Below are 19,252 nucleotides of genomic sequence, written 5' to 3'. Positions count from 1 at the left end.
CATTATAGAGTGATAAAATTAGATGTCAGGATTTATTATAATGTATTACAGGGACTAAAAAAGCTCATCCACAGCAGGTCCCCCTAGCACAGTGCAGTGCACAAATACACATTTGGAGAAGGTCTCTTCCTGCCTATAGCCTAAAATGAGCTGCGCTCGTGTATCTGACTGGAATAATAATCCCCACCTTTCTGTTCCTCAGCTCCCTAATCTGTGAAATGAGAACAACATGCACCAATTCCTAGCGGGCTTGGTTGAAAGAGCCTTCATTAGCACTTGGCAAGCATTTGAAGTTTTTCAAGTGGACAGGGTTATGAAGAATATAAATGCAGATGACATGTGCCCCAAGTAGGGTTTTCACAGATGATGCCCAGAAAAGACTTCAGCAGATGCCGTCCAAGGACCATGCCATCCCTGGTGTAAGCCTGTATCTGAGCCAGAGATTATCTTTTCTCCTGGTAGACAGCTGTTTGAAGGTGGAGAAGTAAAACCATGCCAGACACAAACATCAAGCTCATACTCACAGCTGCTTGGCTGGGAAGCCTTCTCACTTGACCAAATATCACCTCTTCCCATCACTGGTTCCCCACAATCTCACAGAATGGCAAGAAAACATTACTGATAAATACATATACAAATATATATATATAGCCACCTCCAATCCAGCGATGACCGCAGACTAGATTGCAATGCCTCTCCAGGAACCACCTTGTCCTTTCTGGCCCCTGCCTGCTGACTCATACATTCCTCTGCTCATGTGCTGGATTTATTTCTTCCCCATCAAGCATTACTGCTGCCTTCCCTGCAACAAGCTATGGCAGAGCTAATGCTCTCCATCACACTACTTTCCCAGGTTAGAATATATAAGCAGGACTCCTGAGGGACCAACCTGCATTAAACCAGTGGCAAAGATAAAATGAGAAGACAAAATACCACAGATAATGTCTTTTCATCTCAAACAGAAAGTACCACAGTGTCAGAAAAGGCTAAAAGTCAACGTGGAGAGCAGATGGGGCTTGCAGACAGTCCAAAATCAGGAGCATTTGTCCTTGTTGTAGCTCAGTGGTTACCTTGACCACACACAAACTGGCACACACCTGCAGTCAGGCTGGTAGCCCTTTCACCTCCTTTCTGCAGGTTTCCAGCCTGATCCCAGCCACCCTGGTCATCTGGAACATAGATAAGGGGCCAGGAGGAGACAGAAGGATCTACAGTGCTCATTGGTTATATCTCACTATTACTTCCCTGGAGCAATCAATGCTGAGCCTGGCACAGTGATTTGGAAACACCACACAGGCAGGATGGCCAAACAATGGCTGCACTTCTTTTAGACCTAACCCCATAAATCAGCACAGTTCTCTGGTGTATGTGGTGTTGGGTGCTCTCACTGTCCCTCTCAGATTTGATGGTGGCCTACCACTGTCCCCACTATGATCAGGCTTTTAGCTACTTTAGCATCACCAAACTTCACCAAATTTTCAATGCAAAGAGTAATTTCATCTGAATTTTGAGATAAACTTGCATCTCCTAAAAGGCTTGGTTCTTCCTCAGGCTGATCACAGAAAGGGACAGGAGGATGGGCTTCCTCAGTGTTGCTGTCTGGAGTGCAACTGGGTCATGACTGACATTATGTAGTAGGACAAGGCTGAAACAAACTCCTTCCACAGTCAATAGACAAACAAGTCCCAAAGGATCATATTCCTCAGCAGGAAGCATCATAATGACTTATATGGACATTAAGACCTTGAAGACACACAGGGAGAAGCCCCTGAGTTGACCTTGTGCTGAAGGGTCCATGCTCTCCTCACCAATGAAGGCCTTTGCAGGACAAGGCTGGCCTTTAGGTAAGACAGTCCCACCTGCACCCCTCCAACCACCTTGTGTCAGCAAGAGGGGACAGACAAGCCCATGGTTCTGCTGTGCATCAGGGTAGACCAAACTGCTCCCTAGGTCTGGGCCAGACAAGGCCAGGATGGAGAATGCCAGCCAGGCCATATATTGCAATCTTAGAACTACATTAAAGCGACATTTAAGTGGCTTTGTAGTATGCAATAATAAATATTATAGTCTTAAAACTGCACTAAAAAAACATTCTAAACTAAAAGTTCATTCACATGTCAAAGGCTAGGCATTAAGATGGCTAATTCAAGATAAGCACCGTTCCAGATGCTTTCAGAGCAATATCAGTTTAAGCATCTAATATTAATTTTTTTCTCCCAAGACCTCCCTGGAAAGTGAATCAGGGTTTTCAGAGGAGGAGTAAAGTGATTTGGAGTGTTGTCTGTAAGATCACTGTCTCATTTGTTGTAGAAATTGGAAGTGTGTCATAAACAACCCAGGGAACTGCAGGAGAGGGAAGGATGGCTCACTGTCGGGCAGCTGAATGCTACCTTGGAGATCTGGTTCTCCTGTTTAATACTGACATAAAAAAGTCTATCTATTCAGACAATCAAGCTTCTATAATGAGTGTTCCTGAAGTAGAACAACCTTTTGCACTTCTTCCTCACCAGCATTAACAACACACTGAAGAGCTGGGAGGATTGGCTCATTCCTGCTTATGAACAGAACCGAGTTCCTGGAGCACACAAGGATGAAGTAGAAGGTCAAAGAGTTAATTATTAAACTGAAGAGTCACATTGAAGTTCCCATCTGTTCTGTAGCTCACATAAAACGCAGAGTACACAATATGAGCTTTGGAGGGAAAAAGAAAACATCACAGGAAATGGCAAAACTGTCCTACTATCCCAGTGAATGACTGGCAGGAATAACACATGCAAAATCAGAAAATGAGGAGAAAAAGAACCTTGGGAGGTCTCTAGCCCAAACCCTGCCCATAGCTGAAATCAACCCCAGCTGCTTAGGGCTTTATCCATTAAGGTCTAGAAAATATTCCAGGGCAACCTGCTCCTGTTCTAATTAGCTCATAGTGGGAAAGTTTTCTCTATTTGCAGTTGAAGCTCTTGTTTCAATTTATGTCTGTTTTTTCTCATTCACCTGCCTTTTACTCCTGTAAAAAGCCTGGATATGTCCCCTCAATAGCTTCCTTGTAGGCACTGAGGAGCTGCTGTCAGTGCCCAGCCTTCAACAGTTCAAGGAGTTAGTCCATCCCAGCTGAGCCCATCCCAAGAGTTCATCCTAAAATACTTTGCATTTGTCTTTGTTAAATTCCATGAGGTTCATGTCAGCCACAGCATGTCCTGTTTGGCAGCCCTGTCCCCAAGCATACTAACTATTCTTCAACTCTGGCCGCACTCACAAATTTGATAAAATTAATTTCATCTCCTCCTCCACATCATTCATAACAAATATGAAAAGGGAAAGGTCCTAGGATAGTTCCAGCCTGTTTCCTACCCAATTACCAGTCCACACATCTGTGTTTGATATAAGGATGGTGCAGGTTATCATCTCAAAAGCCTTACTGACATCAAAGATGCTTGCTGACCACAAGATGGCTCCCTGAAACCCAAGCATGTTCTAGAAACCAGAGAAGGAAAAGGAACTTAAGCAAAGAGCAGCATTGGCCAGCTTAGTGTTATTCTTCAAACTGAATAAACTGAAAAAAAAAAAAAAAAAACCCAAAAAAAAAACCCAAACCCAACTTCAGGATGAAAAATCACTTTTGGCTTTGCTTGGGTCTATTTTCCACACTCCACTGTTTCGAGCTGTACTTATAGTTCTCTTCTGCCCATTCTTTTTCTTTAATTAGGATTCATTTCAATTGAAATCTATCCAATTACTTCTAAATCAATTCACTCCTTTATCCCTGCCAGCAGCATATTTCCAGTAAAGTCTCCTTAGTACTTTTTGCAGAATATAGTACCAGTTTCCACACCCTAGGTCTTAGCAAAGCTCTGAAAACATAGATGCAAAATGTACCTTACCTTTAGGGAACCTTAGTAATAAATTCAGCACATTACCTACAATGGCATCATAGAGACTTTGATAAATACCACTAAAGAAGGAAAAATAATTCCCACCATCCAAATGTAGAGCCACACAAAGTGGCTTGCTTCTGATTTACAAAGAAGAAAAGTATCTACTTCCCTGAACTCCCTGGAGGTCTGGAAATACAGAAATGAGACTCACCTTTTATTGTCCTTAATTCCTGCCAAAACGGTTTCTTTTATGTCAGCCAAGACATTGCTGCTATTCCTGCTGCATCCTCCAGGCAGCCAGGCAATTAGGGCTCAATCCTGCAGCATGCACAGCTGCTGCAGGATAAAAGGGAGCTCATATACTACCTTGATACAGCACAAAAAATGCTCTGTTCTCTAAAATTTCTACAAAATTTGCCATGACTTGGTATACAACCTCGTAATTGTGTAGTACCAACGTTTTGTTTTTTGGGGGGTTTTTTTGTTTTGTTTTTTTTTTTTGCAGGGAACAAATGTCCAATAAATTCATAGGCAAAGAGGTTTTTTTTTGGTTTTTTTTTGTTCAAAGCACATCTCTGTTCATCCAGCTAAGAAGGAGAAACCACAGCCCACACATCATTACCACATCTAACAGATACTCATGTTATTGTAGCAATATGAAAACTGAGGCACATCTAGATCATAGAATCATAGAATGGTTGGAAGGGACCGTAAAAATTATCTAGATCAAAACATTTGCTCGAGGAGATGGAATATGCTGTTACAGAGCCAGCACCCAAACCTCTTCAGACCTGCAAATACATTAATGGCAATGCTCCACTGTCCTTTGCTTTCAGCTGCTGGCTGAGTTGAACTTCATAAAGTGCTGTGGCAGAGCGGAGCACCAGGTTAATTTTTATGAGATCTAAGCTGAAAACTAGAGCTAATAACTGCAGAAAAATCCCATTAAATAGCCCTTTAGAAAAGGAAGTGAGACTACCCATTTGCAGTCACAACAGGGAAAAATTGCCAGCACAGAAGCCTGGCTGAATTTTTGCATGTGATTATAATCTGCCTTTCTAAATTCACCTTCACTTTTCAAGATCACATATTCCTTGCTTCCTGTCCCAGACTCTTTTCCAATGGCAGATTGCACTTGTGTTGTGTGTCTCCTACTCACTAGAGTTAATTACTTTTGGCTCACAAGGCTCTTCATGCTTTTCTATCCTCGGAATCAGAACCGCCCTTTAGTACAGCACCGATGGAGATTGCCCTTCACCACAGGCAGCAGATTTGGAGCAGGAGGCTGTCCCTGCACTCTGCAGGACAGTAGCTTTCAGTTCTCTCCAGAAAGCTCAGTAGCTTTCTGTTCTCTCCAGAGAGTGAAGGTTTATTTAAGGCATTGTCACCCAACTGGACTGCGGGAATTTTGCATGGCTTTGCTGTACATCAGGGGCTCCACCTTGGGAACAATGAGTTCCTCTCTTGTGGCTACACTCTTGCAAAGGTCTCAAAAAAGCAACCAACAAGAAGATATCTATTTGCAATCAGCCTAAATTTATCATGTAGTAATCCCTACCTTCTTTAAAATTTGTTGATACCTTTGATCCACAGACCACTGTGGACCCCTTTCCTTTTTTCTGCAGTACCATGTATTTCATTGTTCTTTTTTCCTCTAAAATATCATAAATATGTTTGACCACATCATACAATTCTATCAGCCCTCTCCAAGTGACAACAGTGCTGGGCAGGCTGCCCTATCTCAACCCATCTATCTTACCTATCCTACCCTGCTCTCTTATTTCTTCAATGCTTCTTCTTTGATCCCTTTGGTGCACACAGATCCCTGAGTTTCTTCTCTTGCTGGTTTGGGTTTTTTTTGGGGTTTTTGTTTTTGGGTTTTTTTTGGGGGGGAGGGGGGGTTTGTTTGTTTTTTTGGTTTTGTTTTTTTTTTTTTGTGGTTTTTTTGGTTTGGTTTGGTTTGGTTTTTTTGGTTTTTTTTTTTTCGCTGTTAGGCACTCAGTCATAAAATTCAAAAAAAAGGTTTTGGCTGGATGTCAAAGCAATCAGTGCACTACCAAATAAAGCCTACGGCTCTAACATTTCATCCTCTCTTTCTCCAGACTGCTCCTCCCAGGTCCATTCCTTCCCTTCAGTCAACAACCACAGACACACATCTCTAGTACATACTGGTATCCTTTTCTAATAAAGCATCTCAAAACCATCCCTAGTGTATTATCAACCATCCTGGTATGCATACAGAAAGCAAGACACAAGGAATTAAGTTCCTCTCTGACTTGAAAATCAGCAGGAGAGAAAGGGGCATGAGGTAAGGCTTGCTCAAACCACCAGACCAGCAGTGAAAAAACACTGGTTCTGTGGCTGAGCCCAGCACCAACTCCAGAACAAAAATAACCCACACCAGTTGCTTTTGATTTCTCTGAATTTATTTGGCATTGGATGCTCAAAAGCTCTGCTCTGCCTGCAATAGGTAAGTTTTACCCAGTTTTCCTCCTCACATCCTCCAGCTGAAGATATCTTCCTTTTATTTCCCCAGAAGACTTCTGCTTTCCTGCTTAGCTAGAGTTCTCAGCCTGGGCTGTGGCACCCTACTTCCATAAGGCTTTATACTGGGAGTGTCCAGATCCTGCACTGACCTTCAGGCCAAGGGTACTTTCTATCACTGTCCCTGGAGACTGTAAATACATCTACTCCGGAAAGCTGGTTGTTTTCCTGAAGGTATTTATAGCATTCAAATCACTCTTCTTTCTTCAGGTTTCTGTCTGCTTTTGTCTCTGTATAGAAATTAAAACCCTGGATATAACCCAAGGAAAAACCACGTCCCGTTCACCAAAGCATACCAGACTGAGGGCGGCTACTGCTGACGCTGCCTGGCATTCATCAGACACTGATTCACTGTTTGGAGACAAAGATCTCCAATTTTTGGTGGTGCCTTCAGGAAAGGAAAAATGGGGTATGATGCCCATTTGAGACCTCAGTTTTCCTCCAGCCCCCAATATATTTGGCTTTTCAGCCAGTTCAGAAAGCAGAAATGCAAAGTGAGACCATGGCAAACTTTATGGACTCCATCACAAAGGTGCCCAGAGCATTTTGAGACCCCTTCTCAGGTGAAAGCTTAGTTGCATCCTTTCAGTCTAGGTAAGGCATGCTGTTGAAATTTCCCTGCCACCAGATGCAGCATGGCATAGTTGATCTCCTAAAATGCTATGAAAACCTCATAGCAGTGCAAATATTCCAACATCTGCTTTTATTCTTCAGTAACACCCACAAAGTCCAAGACAGGGCTGATCTTATTTGAAATTGGATTTGATCTCAGCTAATCTGAATTTGACCCTCACTTTTAGAGTCTTTGGCTCCCTATCAGATGGGAATATCCCAAGTTGTCTCTCCCCAGGTCAGCTTCCCTAGGGAAAACCTGAATCTGTCTTGGCAAGTTTGTTATAACAAGATGCTGCCTTCTAAACACGTTTGCAAAGTCCTGCAGGCAGATGAGGAATGCACACACCCCCACTTTCCAATGTTGCTCCTGTATTTCTCCCTCCAAGCATTCACCTATAGTCTAATTCCCAAAAAGCCAAATGCTCAAGCTCCCCTCCTTCACCATGACCGTCTGCACCCTGAACACAGAGCATACCTCTGTCCAAGCATCTCTCTGGCAATCCCAAAACCCGGCCCTTTCTCCCAAACTCCTCCCTACAAGAATCCCTCTCTTGAGCATCCTTCCTGTATCTCAGCTTTTTCAGTAGTCCTCATCCCAACCATCTCTACTGCATACCTCACTCCAAGCCCTCTGCTACACTGCAACCCAGAGCATCCATCCCTCTGAGTATCCTTCCCATCACCCCTACCCTTCTCCTGAGTATCCCTCCCTCAGAGCATCCCAGTTCCTGAGAATGCCAACTCTATCCTGACACTCAAGCAGCCCTTACTTCCAGCTCCTTCCTGCATCCCGACCCCTGAAAAACCTTCTGCATCCCGACCCCTGAAAAACCTTCTGCATCCCGACTGCCAAGCATTCTTGCCTTTGAGCATCCCTCCTGCAACGCTTTCCACCAGCACCCCTCCTGCACCGCTTGCCTTGAGCAGCCTATCTGCATCACTCACCCAGAGCATCCCTCATTCCCTCATCCCTCCAGCATCCCATGCGCCCCAAGTATCCCCTTCCCTGACTACCCCTCCTGCATCTCTTTCCCTGAGCACCCTTCGTATATGCTTCTCACTGAGTATTCCTACTGAATCCCTCACCGGAGCATTCATCATCCCAAGCACTCCTCCAGTATCTCTTACCCCGAGCACTTCTGCATCCCTCACCCAGAGTATCCCTCCAGGACTCCTTTTCCCAACTCCTCCTTCTGCAACCCTTCTCCTGGGCACCCCTCACGCCGAGCGTTCCTCCTGCATCTCTCACACCGAGCATCCCTCCTGTACCTCTTTTCCCGACTACTCCTCCTGCATCCCTTCCCCTGAACATCCCTCCTACATCCCAAGCCCAGACCTCCGCTACTGCACCACTTCCCCAGCATTCGACCCCTCCTTCCTGCGATCACCCCAACCCCTGACCGCCCCGCTCCTGAACCCCTCTCCCTTCCGCCCGCTCCGCGTTACCTCCGGCCGGGGCCGGGATGCGGCGTGACCGGCTGCGAGCCGCAGTCCTGGGGCAGCACTGGGCAGGGCCGAGGGCGGCGGCGAAACGAAACTACATCTCCCAGCGGGCCGGGCCGAGCCGTGCCGGGCCGTGCCGGGAGCGCCGCGCCCCCCGCTTCCTCCGCCTCCCTCCGCCTCTCGGGCAGCGGCGGAGCTCGGCGGCTGGAGGGGGCGCAGGTGGGTCCCCGGCGGTGCTGGGGGGGGATCCGCCCGGCTGGGGGGCGTGGGGAGGACCGGGGGCACCCCCAGCGGAATTCCCCGAGCGGGAGGAAACTGAGGCACGGGGAGGAAGCGGGCACCGGCGGCCGGGAGCCGCGCATCTGGTCCGCTGAGGGATGCGGGAAGGACGGGTCAGCCTCTTCTGAAGGGGAATTTGGGGTTATTTTTGGAGCATTTTAAGCTAATTCAGTATTGTGAGCGCCTGGCTATGCAGGGAGGAGCCGTACCAAGGATTGTCCGTAACAGGGTCGGGCTTAGAGCTATTCTGCAAACTTCGCACATTCCCCTGCCCCCTTCCAATGAAACATCTCCGAAATTCAAGTATTCACGGCGAGTCCAAGCCCTGTATGCCCACACTCGCAGCTGGATCCATCTAGGTGATGGGAGTGATATATGCCCTCCAGAGGGTCTAATTTTGGTGATGCCTCCCTTGTTAGCGTGATTTCTGAGTGGATTTTGCTGTGGTGCGACAGCATCCGTACTGGGAATTAGCCGTCCTCTAATTGCAGGGATGCTCTGGAAACAATGGTGTCAGTGGGAGATGAGGTGGAAACTGGATTATTGAACCACCTCGTGTGTCCATCAAGCAGGTGGTGGCTACCACGTGTGCCATGAAACTGTTCAGGGACAAAATAAAGTGGTCCATGAAGGAAATAAAGTGTATCTGGAAAATACTCCAGGCATGCCAAGTGATACTTAAATGGGTGCTGGTACAGGACATTGAAAATCAGTGAAAACTTCTGCCAGAACTGGCATAATATATTGGACTGTACAAAGGGTTCCATGAGCTTGGAAGGAAAAATTATGCTGCCACTGCCCTGAGACCCCAGGCAGGCTCCTTTCTGGCAGGCGGTGGCAGTGCCCTCCTGACCATCTGCACTGCCCACCCAGCAGCCACTGAGCCTACGGGTGTTGAAGGTCACCAGGACAGCGCTGAGCACTGCAGCACTTGGGCTTTTATTCTCCAGACCCGGCTGCAGCCGCATCCCCGTGGCTCTGCACTCCCTCTCCCCCTCCATCTTGTCGTCTGCCGTTCTCCTTCGGCAGCACTTAACCTTCTTTCGTTCTTCTGCTCCCTGCTGTGTGCTGCTGCTTTTGTTCCTCTACTCTCAGGAGGAACCTGACCTTTGCTTCATACCGCTCCTTGCTTTTACTAGCTGGGCACTGGCCCTATTTCCCTACCTCTGCCTCCCTGCCCCTTCTCTTTATGCGTAAATTCACCAGCTGCAGAGAGCCTACATGAAGCCTCCTGCGTTCAGCTGCATCCCTAAGCAAGCAGCCCAGGAGATGCTCAAGGGCACAGAGGTGCAGGTTTGGAAAGGGATGAACACACACTTATCGCACCCGCAGCAGACCAGGGCTGTTATGAAACTCCCGTTCACGCTTTCCCATCCCTCCTGCGGCTCCCTGGCAGAACAGCGTCAGGGTCAGAAAATTAAATATAAATTAAATATAAATTAAATACAAACAAATAGCAGATAAGCAGCCGCACTCCGAAGGTGGATGGTCAGTATGTCTGTCCCCCGGCATTGTAGCCGCCGGCAGATCAATAGCAATTCTGTAGCAAGAAGAGAAAGGAAGGCTGAGCCGTCGTTTCCTGCCTCACGCCTGCTGGGAATTTGAGTCCCCTCCCAGAGCTCGTCACCACGTCCCCCGTGCCAGCCTCGGGGTGAGCGGCCTTTCCCCAGACGCCCGCTGGAAATTTCCAGAGGCACCACAGTAGTCCCGAAAAAAAAAGCTGCTGTGCCGGCCCGCAGGCGCTTCATTTTGGGATCTATTGCTCCTGGCAGGCACGCCATGCTCTGCTTCACGGACTGAATTTAAGCCTCTTACGTGCTGCTCAGTTGGAGGGGTTCATATTAAGTGTCCAAAATCAGGTGGGTCCGTTCTGCAGCCATAGGAAAACATGGGGTTTCCTCTCTAAGATTGCCATAAATAAGCATATAGGGTGCAGAGACTGTATTGAGAATGTTTAACCTTCTATCGTAAAGGATGAGCTGACCTAAGTAAATGCATCAGGGATATATGAAGGGAGGGGAGAGTCTATCCCTGCATAGGATTTTGTCCAGAATTCCTCCTAAAACTTAGCTCTCAATGGTGCCTGCTGTCTGCTGAAAGCTGGGTAAGTGGTCATGTGAGGTGTGGTTTGTTGGGGTTTTTTAAACCCTTAAATACTATTTTCTTTGTTGTTTCTGCCCTCCCCTTTTAGTTAGTTTATTATTATTAAATAATAAACCTCTCTTTCAAGAGGTGACTTCTAGGTTTCGAAGTGCCTTGTTTGCAGCCTTCATAACACAGAAAGGCACAAACTTGTAGGGTTTGGATTCCTCCCGAGGTTGTCTCCTTGAGAAGGGACAAGGCACAGAACTGTTCTGCAGGTAGAACTGCAGCAAGTGCCATGGGCTAGTCTGTGTCCAGGTCTGGCGTTCTCAGCTTTATGAGAGTTTGTGAGTTTGTTTGTTTGTTTGTTTGTTGCTTTCTAAAGGCTCAGGTGTTGTAGAAACTGGAATTTTTACCTCAAACAAAAACATGTATTTCAGTAAGACACAGTGGAGCAAAGTGCTGCATGCCAGGTGTGGGTAAAACCCAAAGCAGAACAAGCTTCACAAAGGAAGGAGCATCTTTGCCTGATGATGTGTTCACAGTTAATATGCTCTAATGGAGCAGACTGGAGCCCCATCCTGCAACAACCGTCTTTTGCTGAATCCCATTTAAAGTCTCCAGCAGCCAGACAGGTGCCTAGCCATTTCTTTTTCATACTTCCTTTTGAGGTGAAATCAATCCTGCTCCTCCCAAGGCAGAATTACTTCCTATAAAGCACTACCTGATCTGTCTCTTGTAACATTTGTCTACTTCATGTGGCTTTCACCATCTCTCTTGGGCAATACTCAAAAAGCCAGAGAGGTTTTTAGTCTGGCTGCTCTTCCTGATGCTTAGCAGAAATGGTCCCTGGCTTGCTTTAATTCTGTTGCCACTTAGGCATCATTCATTGCGTCAAACTAAATAATTAATTTCTTCTTTTTTTTTATTTTTCCTTTCTTTTTCCTGTGTGTATATTTTGTGGTTCATTGTTAGTCCTACTTCTTACAGCAACGGCACATATTTCACTGTCTTAAATACAGAATTTCCAAGTTTTGGTTGTCAAGGGATGTTTCACAGGTGAGCTATTAAAGGCTACATGAAAAAATAAACCAGCCATGCAATCTTTTGACATAAGGTTAGGAGGCACTGGTACAGCCTACACAGAGAATCTGTGGCTGCCCCATCCCTGGAAGTGTTCAAGGCCAGGCTGGATAGGACTTTGAGCAGCCACGTCTACTGAAAGGTGTCCCTGCCCATGGGGTGTGGATTGGAACAAGATAATCTTTAGGGTCCATTCCAAGCCAAGCCATTCTATAATTGTGTGAGTCCATCAAATTAAGACCATTAAAAACAGTGACTTTGTAAATGGCCATGTAATGCTACATCTTGAAGCAAAAACTCTATTTCTGTAACAGCATATGTTAACTCATATTTCAGGGGATGTTACAATTTTAATGCTTTTAGTACCATGTGTAAGGGCTTCAGAGGCCCTAAGCAGCCTGTGGGGTGGACTTTGGAAACCTTAACTCAACATGATCCTCTTCAACCAAATTACAGATTGCTCTTGTTTTGCTGTTCTGTGTTTAATTAATCTCATTAATTAAATCCCCTGAATGATACTAGGATCAACTGGTTATCCACATCTTGGGCATTGCCTCTGAAATCCAGAAGGATTGATTCATTTTCCTTCCCTGACATTTTTAAAGTGAAATGTGGCAATCAATTTCTTTTCCTAATTAAAATCCTGTTTTAAATTGTCTTTATATATATATGTATATATATAGAAAGAGCTATGGCTATCTTTTGACAACCATATAAACATATCTATAACTTTAGACTTTCTATTAAACTGCATTCTTTTTGCTAGGAAGGAGAGATTACAGCTGTATGTGTTTTTCAGTAGTTGAAAGCATAGCAATATTTGTGCCATTTGTTTACAGTTTACTTAGATTGGGAAATCGTGACTGGTGGGTTTTTTTTTGTTTTGATGATTACTGTACACTTGTGGGTTTTTGCCAAGTTGGGTGAAACAGTCACTCAGTTAAATTATGTATACAGAATTTTATTTATTAGCTAATTAAAGCGCTCTTAAATGTGATGAATACAGGAGAGGGGAAATAAACTTATCCAAAACTGTTCAACATTCAAAATGATTATGAAACAAAGTGGTCTGATGAGGATGGTTCTAAATACATGAAAGCATTGATGAGTGAAAACAATTAGCTTTTCTCATTTTGCATACTTGCATACCTTCCTGCTGTGTCAACCCCCATCATTCTCCCAGCTTCAAACCAGTTATTTGCTCAACTAAACTCATGGGCTGGAGGGCTATTACAGAAATGTTCTCTATGCAGCTGTTGAGGATGCTCCTAGGAGTCAAACCCAAGTTAAAATTTACAAGCTGTGGTCAGTTGAAATGCTTAGATGCTGAGACAGCAGCTTTGGTTCAGGAGTTTGACTTTTTTATAAAGCTGACCATGCACTGCTGGTTTCTCTCATTTTACATCATGTGGTATGAACATGACTTTAAATCAAATGTAGATTTTACCCCCGTCCATGATATTAAAAGAGGTATTTAAATACAGGTTGCTCTTGGAAACACAAAATGAATCTTGTGTTCTTCAGCCAAATTTGCATCTTCAGCTATCAAATTAGATCTCTAGCTAACCTAATTTGAGTGAATTTTAAATGCTACTTGGGGAGGAGCTACACAAAATACTTCACTGTAATTCTCTGTTTCCAAGAACTGTAACCCAATTTATACTTCTTCTTGGTGACTGTAGGTTATAGAATCATACAATCATGGAATGGTTTGGGTTGGAAGGGACCTTAAAGATCATTTAGTTCCAACCCACCTCCTCCTGCCCACCATGGGCAGGGACACCTTCCACTAGACCAGTAACGTCCCATGTCCAAGATCAGATACTCTTGGTACTTCCTCTTTGTGAAAATCTCACCAAGAAGAAGTGATTTTCATGCTGTATTCTTCTACAATCTTTATATTGCATTAGCAGAGCACCCAGGCTTCAAAAAACATGCTAGGGGCTGCAAATGCTGGTTGAATGATTAAAGAGAGAAAATTTACAACCCATTTTATTTCAATTTTTACAGGTTTATGAAAAATAGTTTTTCATAAACAAGTGTTTAGGGAAACAAGCAGCAAAGACTGACTTTGCCCAGCTACTCCCAAATATGTTGGTTGGTCAATGCATTAAGTCCATGTTGATTATAAATCCAGTGGACATTCATGCTCATTTGTGCTCATGTTTTTGGCTCTTCTGAGGTTCCCAGACTATCTGATTCATCTTCACACTATGAGGATATAAACCTCTAAGAAATGTGATGAATTGGGCAAAAGAAGACAATTAGGAATGACAGCTGAGGAATAGTTATCCTCCGGCCTTATCCATGGGCAAGATATTTGCCTCATTAAATGTTTTAAAATTTAATCTAGTGCAGAGGTAATGGGCAGGTTCAAAATCAGAGCATGCTGGTGTCCTGGGAGAGCAAAATCGAGTCTGTATGGGTCTTCAGAATGCAGAATAGAGAAAAGCAGAATGGGCTGTCCAGGGTATGTGTCTGGGCAATGCCCAGAGAGGGGAGAGAAGCAGAGCCCGCACACTGAGAGGCTCCCAATCTCTGTGCTACTCTTCCAGCTCCGGAGCTAAGGCTTGGTTTGATTTCTGATGCTATTGCCACCAACATCAGAAATCAAACCAGTTTGCTGGCATAGATACAGTCTCCAGCCTAAGAGAGCTCATGTTACTGCCACACTTTTTGCAGCATCCCTTTTGGACTGCTGATAAGAAAACAGTTACAGGAAATTTAAATGTTACCTGTTCAGGTTGGACTGAGTTGTCTGCCTCTCATTCAGGCTATCAGTGAGGTGCTGGATCACAGTAAACCTAGGACAGATGATGAGTTGAAATGAAGATCTGTGTCTTTGGGCTGCTTGGTGGTCTTGACCATGAGCTCTGCCAAGAGAAGACTTGTCACAGACACATCAAAGGAAACATCTTCCTCTGTGTTCGACTAAGTCTGGCAGACAGCTTGAGGAAAAACTCTTATGGGGTAAATAAGCAGGTATGGGCTCAAAAATTGGAAAGCTTTACCAATGAAGGAAGAACAGGTTGTTTAGTCTACAGAAGCTTGAAGGGCAGCAGAGGTGGAAAGCAATGAACATGACTTTTGAAGTTATTATCAGTAATGCTTCTACAGGCTGTGTTATTTGTAGGGAGGTATGGGGAAGTTTCTGTTTGATTAAATATGAAAAAAAGTAAAATCCATTTTAGGCTGCTTTTGTGATTGCCTGATTGTTATTGTAGCAATGCTTTTGCAGACATATTGCAAGCCCTTAGGGAAAAAAATCCATGATAGCCACTCGTGCTACAGAATTCAATCAGTTGAAGCCTCCACATGATCAAGTTTAAACAGCTCTTGACTCTAAATTGGGTTGAAGTCTTCAAAGGTGGGAAGTACACTGAGACTACAGTTCAAGGGGAATTTAGCATTGGAAAGGATAGTTTTTTTCCTAGAATATATTTGGCTGAGGATAGTCACAAGGATGGTCTATGGTCATCAATGCACGTGTTGTTGTGTTGGCCTACACATGCATCTTTATTTGCCAGTTTTGCTGGATGCATGGGACCAAGGCATTCACAGGGATTCTCATCTGCATCTTTCCATTATTGTCCAGTGGGATTTGGCTGTGTGCCAAGAGCTAAAGAGCAAAGTTGAATGTTAGTCTTAACCAACAACCTAAAGACAGGTTCTCCTTTGACCTTTGTTAATTATCTGCCCTAGGTTGGGCCAGTTTTTCTTAGCTAAATGTGCTGCTGTCTAGAGATGTATTTGTTTCAGAATGCCATTAGCACTATTATCTGGGTTTTAGCAGCCGTGAAAGAATTGATATTCCAGCACAGGCAACCTTCTCCCTATGTGCATTTTGCTGTGACTCCAGAGCTGATAACAGTGGGTAGTTAGGAAAATGCCTGCACTTAAGTTCAATTTTAAGGGAGCTTTCTGTTCAATGGCTATAGTTACTACAGCAAGAGCTACCTCCCGCCTCTGGTGAGATTCCTGCTGAACTGCTGATACATTCAAATTCAGTAAACAAAGAAAAAACAGATTTTCACGTCCTCAGGTAGCAGGAATAATGGTCCACCTGCACAAGGCAGCTGAGCTGAACTGCAATGGAGACAGCTGCACCAGCCCTGGCATTGGTCCAGTTCCAACACACAGTAAGGCATGCTGAAGATAAAATGTTGTGTTTTCTCCCTAAACTGACTCACTGTGGGATCAGATGAGTGCCAGAGGTGGCATAAGGGAGGAAGATAGTATGGTGGAAGGCAAGGGGAGGTCATGCATGCCCTTCCTATGGTTTAATTGCACCTTAGAACCCCATCCTTAGTTCATGTCAGCTGACAGCAGAGGCGCAGAGGCTTGGTGTGGAAACAATGTCAACTGGAATATGGCCCCAAATGATTACAAAATGTTTTCTAGGGTAAAGCACAATGGAAGGAAAAAGTCTGGTGTTTTTTTTAATGAAAGTAACCACAGACTGTCATGTGCTTAAGGCAGCAACTGCTGTCTGGCTCCCTGCTATGTATGGCTGACTGCACTCAGACATTATTACTTTAATCATAGCTTCAAACACTGTGGAAGATGTTGGGTTGTGTCAAGTTCTTGTCCTTTCCTTCTTTGCACCCTCTAAATTCTCTGTTTGTGAGGGAAATGAGGTCGTACAAGCCCAGAACACTACTTTGAAGTCTGCCCTCATTGTAGATATTGGTAGGAGAGATTCACTTTTAGCATAATTGTAAAGGTTTGGAAGACTCATGATTTCTGGCACTTAACTGAATTAAACAAAGTCCTCTTCAAATCTGTTAGGAGAAAAAAACATCCTTATGCTTGTTCTCAAGATACAACCTCAAAAAATAATTCCTCACTTCTAATTTCTATGGTGAATTCTTGCCACATGGTTACCCTTATATATTTAGTACTATTTATCTCTTTAGTGTAACCTTTCAAAAATATTAATGCAACTAAATGTGTGGTATTGGATTTTTTTTAATTTTTTTTTTTTTTAGAATTAGTCCCAGCACCGTGACTTTTCCATCATGTCAGAACCTATCACGCTCAATGTTGGAGGAAAACTCTATACTACCTCTCTGTCCACTCTGACTAGCTTTCCAGACTCCATGCTGGGGGCCATGTTTAGTGGGAAGATCCCAACCAAGAAGGACAGCCAAGGCAACTGCTTTATTGACAGAGATGGCAAAATCTTCCGCTATATCCTGAACTTTTTGCGAACTTCTCACTTGGACCTTCCCGAAGATTTTCAGGAAATGGGCTTACTGCGGCGAGAAGTAGATTTTTATCAAATTCAGCCCCTGATTGAGGCCTTGCAGGAGAAGGAGGTAGAGCTTTCTAAAGCAGAGAAAAATGCCATGCTTAACATCACCCTAGATCAGAAGACCCAGACCGTTCACTTCACTGTCCGAGAAGCACCCCAGATTTACAGCCTGTCTTCCTCCAACATGGAAGTGTTCAGTGCTCATATCTTCTCCACATCATGCCTGTTCCTGAAGCTTCTTGGTTCCAAACTGTACTACTGTTTCAATGGAAACCTTTCCTCAATATCCAGTTACTTGCAGGACCCCAACCACTTGACCTTAGATTGGGTTGCAAGTGTGAAAGGCCTTCCCGAAGAGGAGTACACCAAACAGAACTTGAAGAGACTCTGGGTGGTGCCAGATAATAAGCAAATCAATAGTTTCCAGGTGTTTGTGGAAGAAGTGCTGAAAATAGCCATGAGTGATGGTTTCTGCATAGATTCTGCTCATCCACATACTTCAGATTTCATGAATAATAAGATTATTCGCCTAATTCGATACAAGTAGGAATGGCTGTTGTGATGCCAGCATGGCGATAACACAGGTTAAGTGTTTCCCTTTAAAACACACTTACAGCCTAATTCAGAATCATTCTTATCTGGATTAAGAGTCACTAACAAGGAGATGACTGTCCTTTAATGTACTTACCAATACGACCTTCCAGAATGTGTCCATATTCCAGACAGAAGCAATATTGTCTAGCGCCTGAATTAAGGACTGGCTCTGTCTCTGCCTCTGCCTCTGACCTGCTGTACAATTCTGGGGAAAATCACTTAAGTTCTGCCACCTCTACATTTTCCAGTTGGAAAATGGGTGATCCTTAACCCGCATTGCCAGGGGATGCAAGAGTTTGGTAACCATGGTTTGGAATGTATCTGAAGAATGGATGCAGTGAAAGATACCATGGAGCTGCAGTGCAGCAGACAGCCCTAGGAGCACGTTTGCCATGCCTTGCCATGTATCACCTGTGCAGAGCATTCAAGAAGCTTTGGATCTGCAGAGGAGAAGCCTTCCAACATGCACTCAAGACAGCTGTAAGGGATGGGACGAGTTGCAAATGAGTAAGGGATCCCATCTCTTTGGGTTCAACAAAGGATTTCTGTGAAGCTGGCTTGGATTTTTTTCTGAACCCTGTGAGGAAGCCCCTGCTTTATTGCGCTTTCAGGGAAGCTGTGTTGGAATAATGTGACTGGCAAGGAAGCCATAGAAGAGAGAATGGTGTTATTACAAATGAAGAAGATTAAATCTTTACTTTTACATTCCAAAGGCATCCAAGACAGCTAGTCCTTTTTTTATTCTTAAAATGTTAATATTTGTCTGGAGGATGCTGCTGAAGCTTTCTAAGGTGAAGACAGATTTTGGGGCAGAGACTCCCAAATGTCTTCTAAACATTTGAGCCTCTTTTGGGCAGCAGTGCCTGGAATGCATGGGATACTGTCTGGTAGGATGGATTTAATTTGAAAAGACAACATTCTCACCAGGTTACACCTAGTATTTTTCATTGCAAAAACAGAGGGTCATTTTTCCTATCCTGGTTCATTGAGCCTTGTATGGTCTATTATCTTGTGAAATGGTCAGGTCACTAAAAGAATTTTACCTGCTTGCTTCAGTGTCAGCTTGCCAGAGGGAAAGCAGTGGGAAACCAGAGGTCAAACTCTTCCCCTGCACACCTCATCTGTACTGTAATGAAGATCATAACTCACTAGATAGCTGCATGTTGTCTCTAAACATCATGTGTGCCACATTCAAGATGGTTCTTTCTCAGCTAATTATGTTTCAAAGTATCTTAACTGTATTTCCTTAACCAGATTGCTATGAGTGCATGAGAGGCCCTCTGGAACATTTTCAGGTATCTTTAACGAGATAGAAGGGAAAATGCAATAACTAAGTTTTGCATTTAGAGGTTTAGTGCTTCCAAAGGTTTCTAGCACAGGGTTGCAAAGCTCAATAAAGCACATGTTCTTGTTTCCCAAAGTAACTACTCTGTTGTTAAATTAAGCTGACCTGTGAACAAGCATAAAGAAGCTTTTTTTCTTG

General features: G+C 44.2%; 2 protein-coding genes across 4 annotated transcripts in view; one reads left to right on the top strand and one right to left on the bottom strand.

Moving 5' to 3' along the window:
• The window catches only part of USP35 (ubiquitin specific peptidase 35), a 26,148-nt gene extending 17,488 nt beyond the window's left edge, over positions 1 to 8,660 (bottom strand). Inside the window, exon 1 of the mRNA XM_021533852.4 lies at positions 8,481 to 8,660. The gene's annotated coding sequence lies outside the window, so the exon portion shown is untranslated. The remainder of the gene's footprint in view (positions 1 to 8,480) is intronic.
• On the top strand, positions 8,560 to 19,189 carry KCTD21 (potassium channel tetramerization domain containing 21). 3 transcript variants are annotated; one of them, XM_021533855.4, is made up of 2 exons: positions 8,560 to 8,696; positions 16,910 to 19,189. In XM_021533855.4, exon 2 carries the CDS (start codon positions 16,940 to 16,942, stop codon positions 17,720 to 17,722), a length of 783 nt encoding a protein of 260 aa, XP_021389530.1. In that variant the 5' UTR covers positions 8,560 to 8,696; positions 16,910 to 16,939; the 3' UTR covers positions 17,723 to 19,189. The 3 variants fall into 3 exon arrangements, with proteins under 3 accessions (XP_021389530.1, XP_021389531.1, XP_085448889.1); XM_021533856.4 differs by lacking the exon at positions 8,560 to 8,696 and adding an exon at positions 10,398 to 10,615; XM_085592763.1 differs by lacking the exon at positions 8,560 to 8,696 and adding an exon at positions 11,449 to 11,473 and having other exon boundaries at positions 16,910 to 17,870.
• Positions 19,190 to 19,252: the final 63 nt, after the last annotated feature.

This window comes from Lonchura striata, chromosome 1 (genome assembly GCF_050655825.1).
Source record: "Lonchura striata isolate lonStrDom1 chromosome 1, ASM5065582v1, whole genome shotgun sequence".
NCBI classification, from domain to species: Eukaryota; Metazoa; Chordata; class Aves; order Passeriformes; family Estrildidae; genus Lonchura; species Lonchura striata.
Note: the sequence above shows the minus strand (reverse complement) of the source record. Positions and strands in the feature narration are given on the sequence as shown.